The sequence below is a fragment of the Trachypithecus francoisi genome, unplaced genomic scaffold, assembly GCF_009764315.1.
Source record: "Trachypithecus francoisi isolate TF-2019V2 unplaced genomic scaffold, Tfra_2.0 Lachesis_group2, whole genome shotgun sequence".
In the NCBI taxonomy this organism is placed as follows: Eukaryota; Metazoa; Chordata; class Mammalia; order Primates; family Cercopithecidae; genus Trachypithecus; species Trachypithecus francoisi.
The window spans coordinates 75,441,073-75,462,513 of record NW_022681465.1 but is presented as its reverse complement, the minus strand read 5'-3'; the positions used below and the strand labels follow the sequence as shown (position 1 = coordinate 75,462,513).

The 21,441-nt window shown below is 39.1% G+C and overlaps 1 protein-coding gene across 4 annotated transcripts in view; it reads left to right on the top strand.

The window, feature by feature from the left end:
• MROH2B (maestro heat like repeat family member 2B) overlaps positions 1-21,441 on the top strand; it is a 70,805-nt gene that overhangs the window by 13,113 nt on the left and 36,251 nt on the right. For all 4 annotated transcript variants that reach the window (XM_033179453.1, XM_033179455.1, XM_033179454.1 and 1 more), the window contains exons 7-18: positions 601-741; positions 1,445-1,537; positions 1,627-1,696; positions 3,007-3,120; positions 4,021-4,094; positions 6,279-6,401; positions 7,759-7,872; positions 9,431-9,587; positions 9,726-9,766; positions 10,390-10,531; positions 11,110-11,153; positions 13,641-13,748. In XM_033179453.1, the coding sequence (XP_033035344.1) occupies positions 601-741; positions 1,445-1,537; positions 1,627-1,696; positions 3,007-3,120; positions 4,021-4,094; positions 6,279-6,401; positions 7,759-7,872; positions 9,431-9,587; positions 9,726-9,766; positions 10,390-10,531; positions 11,110-11,153; positions 13,641-13,748 (1,221 nt within the window). The remainder of the gene's footprint in view (positions 1-600; positions 742-1,444; positions 1,538-1,626; positions 1,697-3,006; positions 3,121-4,020; positions 4,095-6,278; positions 6,402-7,758; positions 7,873-9,430; positions 9,588-9,725; positions 9,767-10,389; positions 10,532-11,109; positions 11,154-13,640; positions 13,749-21,441) is intronic.

Below are 21,441 nucleotides of genomic sequence, written 5' to 3'. Positions count from 1 at the left end.
CTCCCAAAGTGCTGAGATTACAGGCGTGAGCCACCACAGCAGCTTGAAGATTCTTTAAGATGAGGTAAGTTCTATTGCTTAATACACTGAAAGAAAGTGACTATTAGAGAGAGGTTTAAAAAATAGAAAAGCTCTGTCTCAATAAAATAAAATAAAATACAATCTAGTATTACAAAAATTAGCCAGGCATGGTGGTGGGCGCCTGTAATCCCAGCTACTCAGGAGGCTGAGGCGGGGAGAATTGCTTGAACCTGGGAGGCGGAGGTTGTAGTGAGCTCAGATCGTGCCACTGCACTCCAGCCTAGGCAACAAAGTGAGACTCTGTTTCAAAAAAATACAATAAAAAAAAAAATAGGAGAGAAGGGCAAGTATTAAAATGAGTATCAGTATAAATACAGATGTAAATACAAATACAGCTCTGTCCCATGCAATGATCTTAATCTGAGCATTTTTAAAAGATTTTAAAGAATTTAAAGAACTATTTCTTGACTGAAAGCAGCGAGGAAAGTTTTGGGGAGTACCTAAAGCTCTTGGTGTTCTGAAAACCTATGAAAAACCCAAGGGAGTTTCAGAAATGGTATTTGTTTGCTGCCTGTACAGACGTTGAGCATCATTAAGGCCCACGGGCCCACGGTGAGCTTGCTGCTGCATCTGGAAGACTTCTGCGGATACGCTCTGGGCCAGGTGCCCTGGCTCCTGAGCCAGTATAAAGACAAAGAGATTGATTTCCATGTCACTCAGGTAAGAGTCATACCCTAAAAGAACTGAATCAGAGAACCCACATGCAACCCTCCCGGAGGCTAGTAAGTCTCAAAAGAGCCGAAGGAGTTTAAACTCCTGTTTGGGCAGCTGAATTTAAGTATCTCTCGAGGAATATGAGGTAGGAAAAAGATTGTATCACTGGATGAAGGGAACTTCAGAAGGGGATTAAGAATGTTCATTCTGGGCCTGGCTCAGTGGCTCACAACTGTAATCTCAGCACTTTGGGAGGCAGAGGCGGGTGAATCACTTGAGGTCAGCCGTTTGAGACCAGACTGGCCATAATGATGAAACCCCATCTCTACTAAAAATGCAAAAATTAGCTGGGCGTGGTGGTGCATGCCCATAGAGTACCAGCTTCTTGGGAGGCTAAGGCAGGAGAATCGCTTGAACCCGGGAGGCGGAGGTTGCAGTGAGCCAAGATTGTGCCATTGCACTCCAGCCTGGGTGACAGAACAGGGCTCTGTCTCAAAAAAAAAAAAAAAAAAAAAAAAAAGAGGATGTTCATTCCAAGCTGCTGAGGCACTGAACAGGGTACAAGGGGCCAGAATCATTCAAGAAAACTTGGAACTGCAGGAAGATGAGGAGCTTGTTTTTCTCTCAGAACACAATTATTTGCCTTCCACATCCTGTGCAGCTGCTTTCCTGGCAGCCTCCAACTAACCTGTGGGAGTTTCCACTTTAGAGCCTAAAACAAATACTGACTGCAGCAGTTCTTTATGACATTGGCCTTCCAAGGAGTTTGAGAAGATCCATCTTTATCAATTTACTGCAGCAGGTAAGAAGACCATGCTGTCAACTCCGATTTTTAATTTCAACCTGTTTTCTGTTTTTAACATCTACCACCTGATTTCCACCCCCATTCAGATCTGCAGAGCTCCAGAGCCTCCCGTAAAGGAAAATGAAATGGAAGCTTCAAGCTGTTTTCTCATTCTAGGTAGGACCAGCATCCAGAAGGCTTTTAATAAAAATGTCCCCAAGTGATGATGATGACAATGGTAAAAGGAGGGCAAACTGTCACATTAACTTACTTTCACACACACAAACACACACACACTGTTTCTTTAACTCACAGTTTTCTGTGCCTGCCCCTCTCCCTACAAGTTCCCAGGAGGAGCAGGACGGGAAGAATGGCCAAGGATGCCAGGGTTCCCATGACTGGGATAGGTCCAGGGAGATAAAATTTTCAGTTCTCAAACCAAGGAAGTCCCAGTAAAACTGGAGTGATGGAGTGAGTTGACAACCCTAAAAATAGGAAATTTCTTTTTTTTTTTTTTCTGCCCTTTTTTTTTTTTTTTTTTTTTTTTTGGTGTTTGAGATTATTTGAGTCTGTGTCAAATCCAAAGTCACCCTTTTTTCTTCCTGGTTATCTCTTAATGTCTACACCTCTTTAACCATCAGTCATTCCATCTCTCTCTCTCTCTCTCTCTCTCTCTCTCTCTGTCCTCCACTCTATCCTTCTTTATCTTGACCTTACGTTATATCACCTGATTAGAAGGTCTGACATGGGATGCACGGGGGGCACCAAAATCCCAGGGTCAGAATACAAAACTATGCTCCCATACAGTCCCTGAGGAGGAGGGATAGCAGCAATCCAGTACCTCCTGAACCTCCTCACTCCCCTAAATACTACGTCACTTCTACCTCCTTGCATATCTTTCTGTCATGTGTATGCATACCTCTCTACTTCTCTCCTGACTGGCCCCTTTGTTGCTATACTTTCTTCTTCTCCCCAATCCCTGCCTAACTAATTCACCTTACACGTGATACTTTCTAGAATAAACCACTGTCCTCCAGCCAGGCCTTTGTTCACCCCTCCCTGCTTCAATGCCTGCAGCTCTCACAGCTGGGGAAGCATCACTGCCATCTCTTCCTCCATCTTCACATGGTGTTCTCACTGTGCCCCATGTCTCTTCTCCTTTTCCTATAAGGACACCAGTCATATTAAATTCAGGCCCACTCTAATAACCTTCTTAACTTCATTATATCTGCAAAGACCCTCATTTTTAAATAAGGCCACATTCACGGATATGAACAGAAGTGTCCTAGGCATAGCAAGCTCTCTTAGGAACCAAACTGCTTGATTAATTCTGTGACGCTGAAGAAGCATGGACATAATAAAATCAAATTACCAACTGAAGAGTGCCTTGGATAATCTTCATGGTGAATTTCCCTCCTCCCATTCACAAGTATTTTACCAAAGATGAAAATGAGTTCTTACAGCCCTAGTGTTTCTTGAACCTGCAGCCCATTCCAATCCTGGAGAGCTGATGGAATTTTTTGATGAACAAATAAGAAGTAATAACGAAGCCATTCGAGTGGGAATCTTGACTTTGTTAAGATCGGCTGTCAATGCTGAGGGTAAGCAAGAGGGTCGAAACCAATGTGGTTTACTTCATGCCAAGAAGCAGACTGAAGCCTATGCACTCTCTAATCCTATCCTACATCTTTTGGATGCTTATATAACATCATGTGCAAATGAAACTCTGTCTTCTCAGTCTTCCACAATCTATAATTCCTTTCAACAGGCATCTTTAGTTACTTCACTTCTCTCATAACATTTATGGATGCACCCAGTTGAGAAGAATGAGCAGAATTTTTGAGAATTAAAGTTAGAATTTAGAAGCTCTTGTAGGTTGATTAAATGGTCCAATATCAAGGGGTGGGTGGGAGAGCATGTACAATTCTCTAGAGATTGATATGGTTACAAAAAAGCAGAATTTAATGAACTGCCATATTTTATTCCAGGAAGCACATATTTTCATAACATCGAATGCATCTTACAATTGAATGCATCTTTAATTGTAATTAGCTACTATTTTTTGGTACAATATGAAATCATGGTACATCATAAAATTGGTGATATCTTAGATTTGCTAAAATACAAAAATTAGTTTTTGCATAGTATGATATAGTTTTTTAACATCCAGTTAGCACTTTGATTTACTGAAGAATCAGCAGATGACTATGAAGCAGCCGCACAATATTTAGATCTGATCTACCAGGAACGATATATTGAAACCACCATGGAACCTAACATTTCAAACAAAATGAAACAAATGTAATAAGAAACCAAGAAAGCACTGGACATTATTAAAGATTTGGAAACAAAGAGGATGGGAGGGAATTGAAAAAAAATAAGTTGTTAAAGATAAGAGACTTCTCAATTATGTGCCATAATTCGAATAGCTTTTCGTCAATCCTAGAACATACTGTGCTTCTGTTGAGTCAGGCCTCTCAGTTTCTCCCTCTGTCTTTCAGAGCCCAGGTTGAGGGATCACATCATTTCAATAGAAAGAACAGTCAAAATCGTCATGGGTGATCTCAATACAAAAGTAAGAGAATTAATAGAAACTTTTGTCGATGGTAGCTTTAAGAATAAATGAAATTATTTTGATTCTGTAATGACCTACTTATGAGACTATTTTATAAAGAACTCTGTGGTCAATTCCATTTTTAAAAGAACTCCATCTTTTCCAAAAAGATAAACTTCATCAAGGTAGAGGCCTAAAGTACACACAGCTAAAAGACACCTCAGTGAAAGGAAGATTTTTGTTTATTTAAAATAATTGTAGGACATCAGTGGATTAACACATGAGTAGAATAAGAGCAAAGAGACTGTATCTCACTATGCCAATGTACTTCAGATAGTTTAAAACTTGCTTGTTAATTATAAAGATAATGTATCTTCATCCAGGAAATAATAATCCCTAAACCTTGTTCTTAGCATAGACATCCTACTTTCCAACCAGGCACCACCTAGAGCAAGTAAGGCACATAGTGGATTGCTCAATATTTCTGATTATTTGATTAAAGTGTTCTAAGGTGCAGTGACTCATGCCTGCAATCCCAATGCTTTGGGAGGCTGAGGTAGGTGGATCATTTGAGGTCAGGAGTTCGAGACCAGCCTGGTCAACATGGTGAAACCCATATCTACTAAAAATACAAAAATTAGCCAGGTGTGGTGGCTCATGCCTATAATCTCAACTACTCATGAGGCTGAGGCGCAAGAATCACTTGAACCCGGGAGGTGGAGGTTGCAGTGAGCACAGATTGCACCACTGCACTCCAGACTGGGCAACAGAGTAAGACTCTCTCTTTAAAAAAAAAAAGCAGGGGGCGGATTCTATGTTAGAAGTTATAGAACTTATACTGGGAAAACAAGAAACATTATCAATTATTACATTTTTGTAAGAATACCACATTTTGTTTGGAATAAAATGCTAGACAGAAGCCAATTAAGAGGAATAAATTCTTTTAAGAAGCTTTGACTGCCAGTGACTACATTTAAAATAGTAAAAGCTTTGCAATAAAAAGCAATAGAGTGATTATACAAAAAAACCTGGCCTAGTAACTGGCAAAAGACAAAAGAAGAATTACGAGAAGAGTTTAGGATAGTATAAAGAGCATAGATCTTTGAGGAAGGCCAACTCCCCAGGCAAAAATAGAGAAGAAGTGTACCTCTTCTCTAGGTAGACTACTCAGAGTCTTTATGCTAATTGTTTTGGCCACCGTATAACTCTGCTTCCCTGTTCAAAATGGTTTTTTTCTTCCCACTCTCTTTTCAAAGGCCTGTTCACTAAGGGATTGGTTCTCAGGTTTCTATTCACCAGAGAAGCAACATAATAAACAAATTAAAACCAAATTATTATAAATACTATAATACAAGTTCATAAAACTTCACTCTAATTTCTGGGGCCAGATATATTTCAGAATTGACAATTTTTCAGCTTTTAGAAAAACATTTCTCTGATAGTAACCCACAATCGAAATCCATGAATATTTCTGCAAGAAAATTAATGCATATCCACACAGCATAGAATAAGATTACAAATAGCTTTAAAACAGTTCAGTTTGGGTTTGCCACCAAATGAGTTGGCACTAAACTTAAGAAACAAAATTCCAGTTTTCATAGTTGTTTGGACTTTGAAATTGAGAATAAGCAGTTGTGGACCTGCAGTTCAATATGTTATCTTTGGTTGAGTATTTTAAAAGCGAAGCAGTGTTTTAGCCCAAAGTTACCCAAAAATTCATAATCTATAGTGATAGACAATATGTCTTTGGGAACCAAGGAGAAAGATTTTGCCTAAAGAGAGCATTTCTGGTGACTCTTTCATAACCTATCAGTCACTTTCTGCAGGTTGAGCATCCCTAATCCAAAGGAAATCTTAAATGCTTCAAAATTCAAAACTTTTTGAGCCAACATGACACTCAAAGGTTATGCTCAAAGAAAATGCTCATTATAGCATTTCGGAATTTGGATTTTCAGATTAGGAATGCTCAACCAGTAAGTATAATGCAAATATTTCAAAATTTGAAAAAAATTCCAAAATTTTAACACTTCTGATCCCAAGCATTTTGGATAAGGATTATTCAACTTGTATTAATATTATTCAATTTATGTTCCTTTTTCAAAAATGTTCCCACTTAATTATCCTTAAGATTATAGAATAAAGGAAGGTAAATTTCTCTTCTGCAAAACATAGTAAAATGTTGCTATTGCGTTGTTCTTACCCTAGGTAAGAAATTCTGTTCTTCTTCTCATCCAAACCATGTGTGAAAAGTCGTATATTGAAGCTCGGGAAGGATGGCCATTGATTGATTATGTCTTCTCCCAGTTTACAATGTTGAACAGGAATCTGGTATGCAGAGGCTACAGTTCTGAGTGATGTACTATAAAAAGTACAGTTCGCTCAACTATGTTTCTTTTTAAAAAACTATTAGGGTCCTTAATCTGTCACAGGAGTAGAGTTTAAAAAATTGTAAAAAAATTAACAATGACTAGAGTTTAATTAAATAACTGATTTTGAAGTAATATTTTAATCTTGTCACTTTTGTTGATAATTTTTACAGCCTCTAGTCTTCTCAGTTTTTTTTTTTTTTAATTTGGTAAAATGACCTCTAACTTATAATAAGCACAAGATAGGTTAAATCAGTTTTCTCTAAGTTAACCTAGCCACCAAAAGCTTGGATTGGGATTGTCTGGAGAGGGGCACAGAGACTGGATTGCTTCAGAGAAAGCAAAAGAGATATCAATACTTGCTGCAATGGTGTCTTAGTTCATTCAGGCTGCTATAGCAAAATACCATGGAGCAGTGAAGTAAGTTCTATGAAGTGCATTTCTAAAATAGCTACTTCTGAAATCATAAACAAGTTTATTAGGGTTCTAACCCTTTGCTGTACACAAACAGAAATGTATCTGTTATATAAATGAGAAAAAGCTGTATGCTGATGGAGCATGCTTTTAAAATCCTTTAGAAACACTCACCATATATAAAGGAAAATACCGTGAAATGATGGTTTATAAACAGAAAATATTTATTTCTCACAGTTCAAGATGCGGGGAAGTCCAAGACTGTCTAATGAGTGTCTCCTTCCTAACAGATGGTGCCTTCTCACTGTGGAAGGGAATAGCTAGCTCTCCAGGGTCTCCTTCATGAGGGCATGAATTCCAAACATGAGGGCCTTTCTCTTGTGACCTAATCACCTTCCAAAGACCACACTTCCTAATACCATCACCTTGGGTGTTTGGATTTCAACATATGAATTTTGGGAAAACACAAACACTCAGACCGCAGCAACTGAGGTCAACTTTCTTTGGATAAATTGGCTGAAAAATATGCGCTTATGATCTCTGTGATTTTAGCAAATTAGTTGCAACTGAAATCACAGTTCCCTCCACAAAGAAGCATGTTTTGAAAATTTTGCCCTTAAGAAAATGACAAAGGTCTGAGAAAGAGAGGGGATATCTGCAGTTAAAGGAGCCTCACAATTTCTGTTTCTCTCTTTTGTCAAGGGGTGTGTTTTCCAACTAATTCCTCCAAGGGGCCCTTTCAAACGGGGATTAGATGTTGAAGGCCAAGATTTCTAGGTTCCATGAGCCACTTAAGTTGAGTGACTACATCCTTTACTCCAGAGTCTGAGAATGCACCCAAGGAAAGACAGAGGAGACCAACCTTAGGAGTCATTAACAAGTCACCTGTTTGATCTTTCCTAAAGGAGAAACCAGTGAAAACTAACTTTCATGAGAATGAAAAGGAAGAGGAATCTGTCCGAGAAACAAGCCTTGAGGTCTTAAAAACCCTGGACCCACTGGTCATTGGAATGCCTCAGGTAAGGGGTCTTTTGTCACCACTTACAGTTACTTTGATCACCTTCTTAAAGTCCAGCCTGTGTAAGAATAAAGGCATGAGTTTAGGCTCCATTTGTCATCAGCTTCCTGATGCTCTGACTAGAGGAGGTGTATTGCAATACTGTGTCCAGCACATAATGCTTCCTCAAAAACAGATGTTGAATTAATTAAGATAATTAATATAAAGTATCTTACATCTGGATAGTTCATGACAATTTATATATATAATATTAGTATACTATTTCTCTTCTTCCTCTAATGCATACGGTAATATTAAGTAGTGGTTTTAATGCAACCAGTGCCAAACTTACCCTATTCCATCTGGGAAAGTGTTAAAAGCAGCCATTCTCAGGCCTCACTGGAGACCTGATTCACTTGAAGCTCAAGGGGAAGAGCCTTGGAATCTGTAGTACCCAGAAGTACATAGCACAGTCAGAAGACAAACAACAGACCACACCATTTAAGTAGTAGATCAGAGGCTTCATCTAAGATGATATGTGGTTCCTGAGTTATCTGGGATATTTACTTAAAATGCAGATTTCCAGGTCACATACCAGACCTACTGAATCAGCCAAACTGGACTTAGAGACCAAAAGTCTACAATCAGCTAGGTTCCAATATTTCTGATACATACTAAAGTTTAAGACCTTCTGATATAGAAGTAAATGATGAAAAAAATAATCTAGGGTCAAACCCTAAAGGGTCTGGAATGTCAAACTTTTACCTTATGGTTGATAAACCAATGAAAATTTTAAGCAAGAGCTAAACATTTAAAATGATAGTTGTAGGGAATCAGTAGATTCACACATGAGTAGACTAAGAGCAAAGAGACTATATAGGAGATCAGATGCAACTTGTAGGAACTACAGCAATGTCATTACAATAGAAATGAGACATGGAAGGGCACAAGAGATCTTACAATGAAAAAAAAGACTGAGTCTGGTAATTAAATATAGATGATAAAGAAGAGAGAAGAGTACAAGTTGACACCAAGGTTTCCATTAGCACAAGAGAGTTTTCTAAGGGACATAAAACATACTAAAGAAACACAATGTTTCAGCCTTCCAGAGCAGGCAAGTCAGAGCCTGAAGCACAGAGGACAGTAGCAGCCCATTCACTATCCTCTCCCAAGCTTCTCCATTGGGGCAGTCACACTCCAATCCTGGAGTTTTAGGAAGTACTTGGGAGATTTTTGGTTGTCACATTGACAAGAGGAATACTGGCACTTGGTGAGTGGGGCCCAGGGATGCTAGCATTCCCCTAGTGTCTGGAGCAGTCCCTCATGACAAAGAATTGTCCTGCCCCACATTCCCGCAACATCCCCACGGAGAAACACTGACCAACACTCACTACGGCTAACATCTGAAAACGAATGTGCTATGCAGAGGCTTCATTTAATGATTTCATCTTGACTTGGCCCGAAAAGCAAAATAATAACAGGAGAAAAGCTTCTACATCAGAGAAAAACATGTAGTGAGGACCAGGGAGAAGTAATGGAAAAGAATAAGTAATCCTTGCGTTTTGCCCTATTTTCCACAGGTGCTGTGGCCAAGGATCCTGACTTTTGTGGTACCTGCGGAATACACAGAAGCTCTGGAGCCCCTGTTTAGTATCATCAGAATTCTGATTATGGCAGAGGAGAAGAAGAAGCACAGTGCCAAGGAGTCAACAGCACTTGTCATCTCGACGGGAGCTGGTCTGTACATTCATAAACACAGAAAAGCTTTTCTATTATGAGGGATCCATTTCCAGGAAGGCTACAGTGCTTTGACCTTAAACCCAACCCCAATCTCTAACCCCTACAGTGATGATGAAAATTGCTTTCTCTTTCTAGTGAAACTTCCTTCACCACAGCAGCTACTGGCCAGACTTCTGGTGAGTGAGTTACAAAGAACCAAACTACAACAAATTTAAGCTGATAAGGATAATTCAGTTCCAAATAAACAGTAATATAAATTACATGGAGACTCCAAACAAAAAGAAACACTAAAAAGGCATAATAAATTTCTGCTATACTAGTGACATTCATGAGTATTTATTATTCACATGATTACCTTCCCACTCTGAAATACTTGTTAAACTTTACTTATAATTTTAAAGTGAGCATATACTGAATCGCATTCGTACGTACCATCAAACAAATTCCACATCTGTTGTTTGGATTTCCCATCTCTCTCTTTGGCCCCATATGGGTCATTTACTCAAGCACTCTTTCCTCGTGTCTTTATTTAATTAATTGATATACCTAAGTCTTCTTTCCATTTATTTTTGATTGGTGCTTTCCACATATTTTTCACCTTCATCCTTAGGGAAAAAGAAATGGGAGAAGGGCTAAGTATTAGCTTCATTCTAGAATAAATAAGAACAGACTGTGATGATTTGTTAAAAGATTATCCAATGCAGAAATCAAAGGAATTGGAACAATGGTAAAAGGAAAAAATAAGTGGGCCTTTTAAAGGCCCCTGAAATTGATGAGCTCTTTCTCTTCTATTCTTCAGGTAATATCTATGCCTGCCAGTTTAGGGGAGTTACGTGGGGCTGGTGCAATAGGGCTTTTGAAGATACTGCCTGAGATCATTCACCCAAAATTGGTAGACCTATGGAAAATACGTTTACCTGAGCTTCTGCAGCCTCTGGAAGGTACGAGGGAGTGGGGCTAGGTCTTTACCCAGCAGGGCAGGAACATAAAGAAATGATGCACCATTTCTCTGTGTAAAGCCATTATTACTCGTTTCAGGCAATAAAAACAATGAACTTGATATACAAGGTAGATAGCTATTTTTTTCTTCTTGACTCCTTATGTTCTGTTTCTCTGCCAATATTCATACTACAAGAAGACCTAGTGGGTAACATTCTTAGGGAATTTTTACTTTCGCTCTTGTCTTTTTCTCGTATCTAGAGCAATTCTATTTTAGTATTGTTCTAAAAAGTTATTAATCATGTTAGAATATCAAAATATGGTCATTTCAGTAGTCATCGAAATTAGCAGAAAGCCTAGATTTTTATGATGGATTGAAGACCTTCTCTCTACCTAGCACTTTAATGTTGCCAATGTAGTAAATTTGATTTCAGATAAGCATTATGAGCAAAAAGAAAGCTTAAAATTGAACTCAAGCATCACTGGAGGCCTGGCAGGGAGAATTTGAGTCCAGGGGTGGTTTTTGTTTCTTTTTTTTTTTTTTTTTTTTTGCGATTATTACATCAATTTTTGTTTCTAGGAAAGAACATCAGTACCGTTCTATGGGAAACCATGTTGCTTCAGGTAAGGCTGGCTTCTAGAATAATTGTTGATAATGGCATGATGAAATCAGCTAAAGTTACCCATCCTAAATTAAAGGAACTAGATTCCCGAGGATAATAACCTTTCCTTTTCTTTGGAAAAGAGCTAGAATGTTATAAGTGATCACTTAAGGATAACGTTCTTTAAATCGCCATAATTTGAACTACAATCTTAAATCCACTTGGGTAAGTTTCAGACAGTTTTGAAGATTTTACTTAGCAATATTTTTCCTCTGTCTTTCTTAAATCTTCTCTAATTTTCAACTTTTTACTTCTTGCAACTTTATTCTTTTACCAGCCACATAATGAAGCACAGAGTAATATAATTTCCACTTCCCTGCACCTAAGCACAACTGTATTTCTTCTTCTATTTGTGGCTTAATGTCTTTTTCCTAATGTCTAAAAAACAAACGGCCACATTGTATCCCATTTCCAAAAACGAATTTCCTCTCTCACCCATAAACTTCTTGGAGCTTTACGACTAACAGCGCTACAGGTGATACCAAATCCCAGAAACAGTAAATTGCAGACAGGCGGTGGACATTGATTTTACAAAGATGTGACTTCAGAAACTTGCAGGAAGGAGGAAGCCCACAGATAGGGAGCTTTTAATATAGAAGGTTTTCAGTTTATAAGGCACCTACCTAGAAATTACCTATGGCTTCTTAGAAGAGTCAGTCTTCAATGATCTCTCCACAGCACCTCCTCTACCTTCTATCTCCATCCTTCCAGATTTAGAATCTCTGGGGGTGGTACCTGAGAACTGGCATGTTTTAAAGGTTTCCATCAGTGATTCTTATCCAATATAAGATTTGAAAGTGACTGCTCTACTCTCCTGGTCCTCAATTCTAGGATCCACCTCTCTCCTATATTTATGGTTCTTTTTTTTTTTTTTTTTTTTTTTTTGAGGCGGAGTCTCGCTCTGTCGCCTGGACTGGAGTGCAGTGGCCGGATCTCAGCTCACTGCAAGCTCCGTCTCCCAGGTTTACGCCATTCTCCTGCCTCAGCCTCCCGAGTAGCTGGGACTACAGGCGCCCGCCACCTCGCCCGGCTAGTTTTTGTATTTTTAGTAGAGACGGGGTTTCACCGTGTTAGCCAGGATGGTCTCGATCTCCTGACCTCGTGATCCGCCCGTCTCGGCCTCCCAAAGTGCTGGGATTACAGGCTTGAGCCACCGCGCCCGGCCTATTTATGGTTCTTTTATGTTCCATTCCCTCTCTCAAAATTCCTACCAGATTTCCTTCTGCTACCATTTTTTTTTTTTTTTTTTTTTTTTTTTGAGACGGAGTCTCGCTCTGTCGCCCGGGCTGGAGTGCAGTGGCGCAATCTCAGCTCACTGCAAGCTCCGCCTCCTGGGTTTACGCCATTCTCCTGCCTCAGCCTCCCGAGTAGCTGGGACTACAGGCGCCCGCCACCTCGCCCGGCTAGTTTTTTGTTTTTTTAGTAGAGACAGGGTTTCACCGTGTTAGCCAGGATGGTCTCGATCTTCTGACCTCGTGATCCGCCCGTCTCGGCCTCCCAAAGTGCTGGGATTACAGGCTTGAGCCACCGCGCCCGGCCTGCCATTTTAAAATAACTGTCTCTACTAGGGAGAAAAATATTTTTTTTCTAATGAGAAGCCTTGACAACAGTTCCTTTTCCTCTTCCAATTTTGAATATATTTCTGGTCTTTTTTTTCCCAAAACTGTCTGCCCATGTCTTCTCTTAAATTTCCAAAACTGTTTAGTTTCTTTAAAGAACCCATGAATGAGCTCCTATTAAGAGCATACATACACATCCTTTTATTGGTTTTGTTTGGCATTGTGTCCTTTTCTAAGCTTAAAGTTGAAAAAATATAAGAGAAATAATATATATATTGCAATGTGTTTGTCAAAAAGAAAAAAGAACACCTTTGTATGTATTGTTCAAAGAAAAAGGACATGGGTTCAAAGGATTGATGTGACCCTGTCTCATAGGTATTGGTAAAACCACGAATCTTTAGTTACTAGAGTTGAAGTCTGCAGAAATGTACCTGTACATCGAAATGTGCCTGTTCTTTAAGACATTTAATTCTTGATTCCAAAAATCTCCATCCTGTTTGGGTCTTTTTTTTTTTAAGTATGCAATAAGTTAAATTAATATTAACAAATGGAGTTTTTCCAAATCTATCGAAACTAGAAAAATGCCAAATTTAAGTTTCAGATTAGATTAATTTCTATTTTAGGTCTTTTAGCAATGTTTAAAGGAAGAAAAGGAAGTTGCTTTTCCACATTCTGTGTATCTTATTCCCCGTGCAAATTCAGAACATATCATAAAATGTTTTTTAGAATAAACTAACAGGAAAGTTTCAAAGGAATTAATTATTTTATAGGAAAAGTAATAATACTATTTAAAATAGATTTAAACTTTTAAAAGATAAGATAACCAAAAAAATACCAAGTAAGCACATGAAACTGTCATATTCATATCTAACTTCCACTTCCTACAACAGTTGCTGAAAGAATCCTTGTGGAAGATCGATGACGTGGCCTGGACCATTCAACTGACTCGGGATTTCAAACAGCAAATGGGCAGTTACAGCAATACCTCCATTGAGAAGGTTGGTTTTTCAGCTAAGGGGAAAACCTTAGCTTTTACCTGTGATCCAAAATGGCTTCTATAGCTCCATCTTGTCTATATTACAATCAAAGGGAGGGAGGCACATTTAGAAAAAAGAGTTCCTTCTTTTTAAGGCTACTAGCTGAAGCTGAATACTACCTTCTCTGCACCTCACATTTGGCCCAAATTTACTTGTATGGCCTCATGTATCTGTGAGGAAGACTGAGAGGTAGATAAGATAGATATGTGCCTGACTAATATTCAGAAGTTCTTTCTAGAGGAGGAAGAAGAATAGATACTGGAAGGCTAACAGCAATGCTTAATGTCCGCTTTTGTCTTGGCTTCCATTATGCCAGTCTTGTGATGCAGGCTATCAAAAAGAATCTACTACAATTTAACATAGGCTTATAGCTAAAATAATACTCAAAAGCTAGTTCTAGGAAAGGGTGCCCAAAGAAATATGTTTCAATTTCCAGTGACAAAGAGGTATGGCCATGGAGAACAATGATTAAAGACCCCGCATCCATGTGTCAGTTAACAGGCCAAGTCAGAGCAATAAAGTATTTTTCAGACATTATTCCTTTCCATGTTTTTAAAGTCAGTTCTTCTATCCCTCTGTCTCTAAATGGCCCCTACCTAACCTTCCACCTTGTAGCCATCCATTCGCAATGGGGTTTGGAGCCAGTTTCCCCCCTACTTAATACTAATGGGGCTTTAGGTAAATTATATTATCTCTCTGGATCCTCACCATACTTATCAATAAAATTGAAACAATACCCACCTCTGAGGGTTGTAGTATTCTGAGGGTTCAATGACATAAAGTATATAAAGTCCCTGGTGAAGTGCTTAACACAGGGCATGTGCTTCATGTAAAAGTAGCTTGGAACATGGTCTTTGAATACGGTCTTTATTATGTTAATACTGTTCATAAGTTTATTTTCCTGGAAAAATATTTACGTTTCTCAGTTCCAGTACTCAGTATTTCTTTCCACAAATTATTCATTATCAATCTTTGACTCACATATGTAATTTTCAAAACTCTCTAGTTTGGTGCAGAGTACTGATTTTCCAAATGGGTTTATCAAACCCACCAAGGCACATAAGAAAGATTTGGCGAGTAATGCTCCATCTTCTTATAACACAGACTAGCTCTGTGCACCTCATGTCATGCCATGTATTTTTTTATTATTATTATACTTTTATGTTCTAGGCTGCATGTGCACAACGTGCAGGTTTGTTACATATGTATGCATGTGCCGTGTTGGTGTGCTGCACCCATTAACTCGTGATTTACATTAGGTATATCTCCTAATGCTATCCCTCCCCACTCCCCCCACCCCACAACAGGCCCTGGTGTGTGATGTTTCCCTTCCTGTGTTCAAGAGTTCTCATTGTTCAGTTCCCACCTATGAGTGAGAACATGCAGTGATAGGTTTTCTGTCCTTGCAATAGTTTGCTGAGAATGATGGTTTCTAGCTGCATCCATGTCCCTACAAAGGACATGAACTCATCATTTTTTATAGCTGCATAGCATTCCATGGTGTATATGTGCTTAACCCAGTCTGTCATTGATGGACATTTGGGTTGGTTCCAAGTCTTCACTATTGCAAATAATGCTGCAATAAACATACGTGTGCATGCGGCTTTATAGGAGCATGATTTATAATCCTTTGGGTATATACCCAGTAATGGGATAGCTGGGTCAAATGGTAATTCTAGTTCTAGATCCTTAATTGGAGCACTTAGAATGATAATTCTAGTTCTAGATCCTTGAGGAATTGCCACACTGTCTTCCACAGTGGTTGAACTAGTTTACAGCCCCACCAACAGTGTAAAAGTGCTCCTATTTCTCCACATCCTCTCCAGCACCTGTTGTTTCCTGACTTTAATAATCGCCATTCTAACTGGTGTGAGATGGTATCTCATTGTGGTTTTGATTTGCATTTCTCTGATAGCGAGTGATGATGAGCATTTTTTCATGTGTCTGTTGGCTGCATAAACGTCTTCTTTTGAGAAATGTCTGTTTATATCCTTTGCCCACTTTTTGATGGGGTTGTTTTTTTTCTTGTAAATTTGTTTGAGTTCTTTGTAGGTTTTGGGTATTAGCCCTTTGTCAGATGAGTAGATTGCAAAAATTTTCTCCCATTCTGTAGGTTGCCTGTTCACTCTGATGGTAGTTTCTTTTGCTGTGCAGAAGCTTTTTAGTTTAATTAGATCTCATTTGTCAATTTTGGCTTTTGTTGCAATTGCTTTTGGTATTTTAGACATGACGTCCTTGCCCATGCCTATGTCTTGAATGATATTGCCTAGGTTTTCTTCTAGGGTTTTTATGGTTTTAGGTCTAACATTTAAGTCTGTAATCCATCGTGAATTAATTTTTGTATAAGGTGTAAGGAAGGGATCCAGTTTCAGCTTTCTACTTATGGCTGGCCAGTTTTCCCAACACCATTTATTAAATAGGGAATGCTTTCCCCATTTCTTGTTTTTGTCAGGTTTGTCAAAGACCAGATGGTTGTAGATGTGTGGTATTATTTCTGAGAGCTCTGTTCTGTTCCATTGGTCTATATCTCTGTTTTGGTACCAGTACCTTGCTGTTTTGGTTACTGTAGCCTTGTAGTATAGTTTGAAGTCAGGTAGCATGATGCCTCCAGGTTTGTTCTTTTGGCTTAGGACTGTCTTGGCAATATGGGCTTCTTTTGGTTCCATATGAATCTTAAAGTAGTTTTTTCCAGTTATGTGAAGAAAGTCATTGGTAACTTAATGGGGATGGCATTGAATCTATAAATTACCTTGGGCAGTATGACCATTTTCACGATATTGATTCTTCCTACCCATGAGCATGGAATGTTCCTCCATTTGTTTGTGTCTTCTTTTATTTCATTAAGCAGTGGTTTGTAGTTCTCCTTGAAGAGGTCCGTCACATCCCTTGTAAGTTGGATTCCTAGATATTTTATTCTCTTTGAAGCAATTGTGAATGGGAGTTCATTCATGATTCGGCTCTCTGTTTGTCTGTTATTGGTGTATAAGGATGCTTGCAATTTTTGCACATTGATTTTGTATCCTGAGACTTTGTTGAAGTTGCCTTTCAGCTTAAGGAGATTTGGGGCTGAGACAATGGGGTTTTCTCAATATACAATCATGTCATCTGCAAACAGGAACAATTTGACTTCCTCTTTTCCTAAGTGAATACCCTTTATTTCTTTCTCTTGCCTGATTGCCCCAGCCAGAACTTCCAACACTATGTTGAATAGGAGTGGTGAGAGAGGGCATCCTTGTCTTGTGCCAGTTTTCAAGGGGAATGCTTCCAGTTTTTGCCCATTCAGTGTGATATTGGCTGTGGGTTTGTCATAAATTGCTCTTATTATTTTGAGATATGTTAGATCAATACTGAATTTATTAAGAGTTTTTAGCATGAAGGTCTGTGGAATTTTGTCAAAGGCCTTTTCTGCATCTATTGAGATCATCATGGGGTTTTTGTCTTTGGTTCTGTTTATATGCTGGATTATGTTTATTGATTTGCATATATTGAACCAGCCTTGAATCCCAGGGATGAAACCCACTTGATCATGGTGGATAAGCTTTTTGATGTGCTGCTGGATTCAGTTTGCCAGTATTTTATTGAGGATATTTGCATTGATAATCATCAGGGATATTGGTCTAAAATTCTCTTTTTTTGTGTGTGTCTCTGCCAGGCTTTGGTATCAGGATGATGTTGGCCTCACAAAATGAGTTAGAGAGGATTCCCTCTTTTTCTACTGATTGGAATTGTTTCAGGAGTAGTACTAGCTCTTCCCTGTACCTCTAGTAGAATTCGGCTGTGAATCCATCTGATCCTGGACTGTTTTCAGTTGGTAGACTATTAATTATTGCCTCAGTTTCAGAGCCTGTTATTGGTGTATTCGGGGATTCAACTTTTTCCTGGTTTAGTCTTGGGAGAGTGTACATGCCCGGGAATTTATCCATTTCTCCTAGGTTTTCTAGTTTATTTGTGTAGAGGTGTTTACAGTATTCTCTGATGATAGTTTGTATTGCTGTGGGGTTGATGGTGATATCCCCTTTATCATTTTTTATTGCGTCTTTTCATTCTTTTCTCCTTTCTTCTTTATTAGTCTTGCTAGCAGTCTATCAATTTTGTTGTTCTTTTCAAAAAACCAGCTCCTGGATTCATTGATTTTTTTGAAGGGTTTCTTGTGTCTCTATCTCCTTCAGTTCTGCTCTGATCTTAGTTATTTCTTGCCTTCTGCTAGCTTTTGAATATGTTGGCTCTTGCTTCTCTAGTTCTTTTAATTGTGATGTTAGGGTGTCAATTTTAGATCTTTCCTGCTTTCTCTTGTGGGCATTTAGTGCTATAAATTTCCCTCTACACACTGCTTTAATTGTGTCCCAGAGATTCTGGTGTGTTGTATCTTTGTTCTCATTGGTTTCAAATAACATCTTTATTTCTGCTTTCATTTCGTTATGTACCCAGTAGTCATTCAGGAGCAGGTTATTCAGTTTCCGTGTAGTTGAGCAGTTTTGATTGAGCTTCTTGATCCTGAGTTCTAATTTGATTGCACTGTTGTCTGAGAGACAGTTTGTTATAATTTCTGTTCCTTTACATTTACTGAGGAGTGCTTTACTTCCAACTAAGTGGTCAATTTTGGAATAAGTGCAATGTGGTGCTGAGAAGAATGTATATTCTGTTGATTTTGGGTGGAGAGTTCTGTACAGGTCTATTAGGTCCGCTTGGTGCAGAGTTGAGTTCAGTTCCTGGATATCCTTGTTAACTTTCTGTCTCGTTGATCTGTCTAATGCTGACAGTGGCATGTTAAAGTTGCCTATTATTATTGTGTGGGAGTCTAAGTCTCTTTGTAAGTCTTTAAGGAGTTGCTTTATGAATCTGGGTGTTCCTGTATTGGGTGCATATATATTTAGGGTAGTTAGCTCTTCTTGTTGAATTGATCCCTTTATATTATGTAATGGCCTTCTTTGTCTCTTTTTATCTTTGTTGGCTTAAAGTCTGTTTTATCAGAGACTAGGATTGCAACCCCTGCCTTTTTTTGTTTTCCATTTGCTTGGTAGATCTTCCTCCATCCCTTTATTTTGAGCCTATGTATGTCTCTGCATGTGAGATGGGTCTCCTGAATACAGCAGACTGATGGGTCTTGACTCTTTATCCAATTTACCAGTCTGTGTCTTTTAATTGGAGCACTTAGCCCATTTACATTTAAGGTTAATATTGTTATGTGTGAATTTGATCCTGTTATTATGGTGTTAGCTAGTTATTTTGCCCATTAGTTGATGCAGTTTCTTCTTCGCATCGAGGGTCTTTATATTTTGGCATGTGTTTGCAGTGGCTGGAACCAGTTGTTCCTTTCCATGTTTAGTGCTTCCTTCAGGAGCTCTTGTAGGGCAGGCCTGGTGGTGACAAAATTTCTCAGCATTTGCTTGTCTATAAAAGATTTTATTTCTCCTTCACTTATGAAACTTATTTGTCTGGACATGAAATTCTGGTTTGAAAATTTTTTTCTTTAAGAAAGTTGAATATTGGCCCCCACTCTCTTCTGACTTGTAGAGTTTCTGCTGAGAGATCATCTGTTAGTCTGATGGGCTTCCCTTTGTGGGTAACCCAATGTTTCTCTCTGACTGCTGTTAACATTTTTTCCTTCATCTCAACTTTGGTGAATCTGACGATTATGTGTCTTGGAGTTACTCTTCTTGAGGAGTATCTTTGTGATGTTCTCTGTATTTCCTGAATTTGAATGTTGGTCTGCCTTGCTAAGTTGGGGACATTCTCCTGGATAATATCCTTCAGAGTGTTTTCCAACTTGGTTCCATTCTCCCTGTCACTTTTAAGTACACCAATCAGATGTAGATTTGGTCTTTTCACATAGTCCCATATTTCTTGGTGGCTTTGTTCATCTCTTTTTACTCTTTTTTCTCTAAACTTCTCTTGTCACTTCATTTCATTCATTTGATCTTTAATCACTGATACCCTTTCTTGCAGTTGATGGAGTCGGTTACTGAAGCTTGTGCATTTGTCACGTATTTCTCGTGTCATGGTTTTTAGCTCTATCCGGTCATTTAAGGACTTCTCTACGTTGGTTATTCTAGTTAGCCATTTGTCAAATCTTTTTTCAAGGTTTTTACCTTCTTTGCTTTGGATTCAAACTTCCTCCTTTAGCTCAGAGAAGTTTGATTGTCTAAAGCCTTCTTCTCTCAACTTGTCAAAGACATTCTCCATCCAGCTTTGTTCTGTTGCTGGCGAGGAGCTGCATTCCTTTGGAGGGGTAGAGATGCTCTGATTTTTAGAATTTTCAGCTTTTTTGCACCGCTTTTTCCCCGTCTTTGTGGTTTTGTCTACTTTTGGTCTTTGATGATGGTGGTGTACAGATGGGGTTTTGGTGTGGATGTCCTTTCTGTTTGTTAGTTTTCCTTCTGACAGTCAGGACTCTCAGCTGCAGTTTGCTCAAGGTCCACTCCAGACCCTGTTTGCCTGGGTATCAGCAGCAGAGGTTGAAGAAGAGTGAATAATGCTGAACAGCAAATGTTGCTGCCTGATCATTCCTCTGGAAGCTACATCTCAGAGGGGTACCTGGCTGTGTGAGGTGTGAGGTGTCAGTCTACCCCTTGTAGGTGTATCTCCCAGTTAGGCTACTCGGGGGTCAGGGACCCACTTGAGCAGGCAGTCTGTCCATTCTCAGATCTCAAACTCTATGCTGGGAGAACCACTACTGTCTTCAAAGCTCCATGCCATGTATTCAACAGCTTCCAGACTCACAAGATTATTCCAGAATACTGGTGTTACTGGTAGGCAAAGCAATTTTAGTAATTAGCTGCTAGATGTTCTCAAGCCTTATGCTGAAGAAGAGTAAAGTAAGAATGTACTAATTAGCTTCTGCTCTATCACAAACTAACCCTAGTGGCTTAAAATAATAGCCACCTATTTATCTCACAATTTTATACCTTGACACTTTCGGCTGGGCTCAGGTGGGTAGTCATCTAATCTTAACTAGGCTTACAAGGTATACTTGAGGTTGGCTGGTATATGATGCATCTTTTTTTTTTTCCAGTTGGAATATTGCTCTGTCACCCAGGCTGGAGTGCAGTGGCACGATCTTGGCCCACTGCAATCTCCGTCTCCTGGGTTCAAGCAATTCTCCTGCCCCAGCCTTCCGAGTAGCTGAGACTACAGTCACATGCCACCACACCCAACTCAAATACAAATATATATTTGTATATAAAAATATACAAAACGTATTTGTAAAATACAAATATATTTGTTTGTATTTTTAGTAGAGACGGGGCTTCACCATGTTAGCCAGGATGGTCTTGATCTCCTGACCTCATGATCCACCCACGTCAGCCTCCCAAATTGCTGGGATTACAGGCTTGAGCCACCACACCACCGGCCTATGATGCATCTTAAATAGCACAGTTGATTTCTGTTCCTGTTGTTCTCTCATCCTCTAGCAAGCTAGCCCAAGCTAACTCTCAGGGTGATAGCAACAAAGTATGCAAGGACTCTTGAGGTATAGGTGTAATAACCAACCTTGTATTTAACATGAATAGACTCTCCCTTAGATATCTCACCTTGTTTTAATATGAGAAGGCTCTCCATTAGCTGAGAAAACCCTTGGCTCCTTCATTTACAAGACATCAAGGGCTCCTTACCCACCCCCTTCCTGAAGGACTTAACTTGTGCAAGCTGACTC